The sequence below is a fragment of the Teleopsis dalmanni genome, chromosome 1, assembly GCF_002237135.1.
Source record: "Teleopsis dalmanni isolate 2A chromosome 1, ASM223713v2, whole genome shotgun sequence".
Lineage (NCBI taxonomy): Eukaryota > Metazoa > Arthropoda > Insecta > Diptera > Diopsidae > Teleopsis > Teleopsis dalmanni.
In genome coordinates this window covers 116011740-116012957 of record NC_051846.1, presented here as the reverse complement: position 1 = coordinate 116012957, position 1218 = coordinate 116011740, and the positions used below count along the sequence as shown (strand labels likewise).

Below are 1218 nucleotides of genomic sequence, written 5' to 3'. Positions count from 1 at the left end.
AGTATGACACAAACTTCTGGTAATATGCAACATACTTCTGGTATGTTAAATGACTCTCACTTACCAGTCTCTTCAAGAAATATGCTTTTAAAAAAATCACCTTCTATGCATAATACTACCACATTTACAAGTACGCCATCAGACATCATACATACCACGCTGACAAGGCCATTTAAAACTTTTCCTCGTGATCCGCTTGTTATTGCTGCTAATTTTGCTGCAACTGACATGCTACTCGACAATCCACATGTTGAACGCTACACCGAATATCGAAAACGTGTACTAGAACAAATACGAAGTAAGAATGGTGGTTCTCGTACAATTACAAACCCCAAAATGCGTCGTACTAACTCGCATAATGGTAGTTTTAATGAAGGATCATCCAATAACAGTGAAAACGAAGAACGTGTCGCTGCTGAAGAGTCAAGTGATTGTGATTCGAATGTTGGTAATTGCGAAAAATTAGGTAAAGAACCGAGATGTGATTTTATTGGTAATTCTATATTAGAATATAACAACAATGAAAATTTAAATTCAGCATGTCAGGTTAAAGATGCAGCATACTTTGAAAGGAGGCGAAAAAATAATGCTGCAGCGAAAAAATCTAGAGATCGTCGTCGTATTAAAGAAGATGAGATCGCTATACGTGCTGCTTATTTGGAACGTCAAAATATTGAACTATTATGTCAAATTGATGCACTTAAAACACAACTGGCGTGTTTTACATCAAACGTTGGCTCCTGACTTCCATTAAAGTAGCCTACACCACAAAAACTCAAAAAATGTGTTAAACGCATTGTAAAGCTTATCTGTGACGAAATCAACTATTAAGATATTTATTTTCATACTTTATTCAAACTTTATTGACTTTAGATTGGTAAGGTGTTCTATCACGAGTACATGTAAAGGGACTATTATATATTACATTATTATTGTAATATTTTATCTCAATAGTGTATGTTAACAAATTGCTATGAAATAAATTTTTTCTTAAAATGAAATTTTAGTTTAAAAATAACCGTTAACAAAAAAACCAAACCTAAGACACGACATTTTTTTGAGTTTATTAATTTGTCAAAATTAACTAAATTTAAACTTTCTATTTCGATAGAACATTCAATAATCTTTCATTTGGTATATATTTCATAATTGTATGTTGCATAATAGCTAAGATATTCGAAAAATAAAAAAGAACAAACTTTTGGAAAAAACTGACTT

At 31.6% G+C, this 1218-nt stretch overlaps 1 protein-coding gene across 1 annotated transcript; it reads left to right on the top strand.

Annotated features, from left to right (window-relative positions):
• The first annotated feature begins 3 nt into the window (after positions 1–3).
• On the top strand, positions 4–798 carry LOC119665654 (protein giant-like). The gene is made up of 2 exons (XM_038074882.1): positions 4–466; positions 509–798. Exons 1-2 carry the CDS (start codon positions 4–6, stop codon positions 742–744), a joined length of 699 nt encoding a protein of 232 aa, XP_037930810.1. The 3' UTR covers positions 745–798.
• Positions 799–1218: the final 420 nt, after the last annotated feature.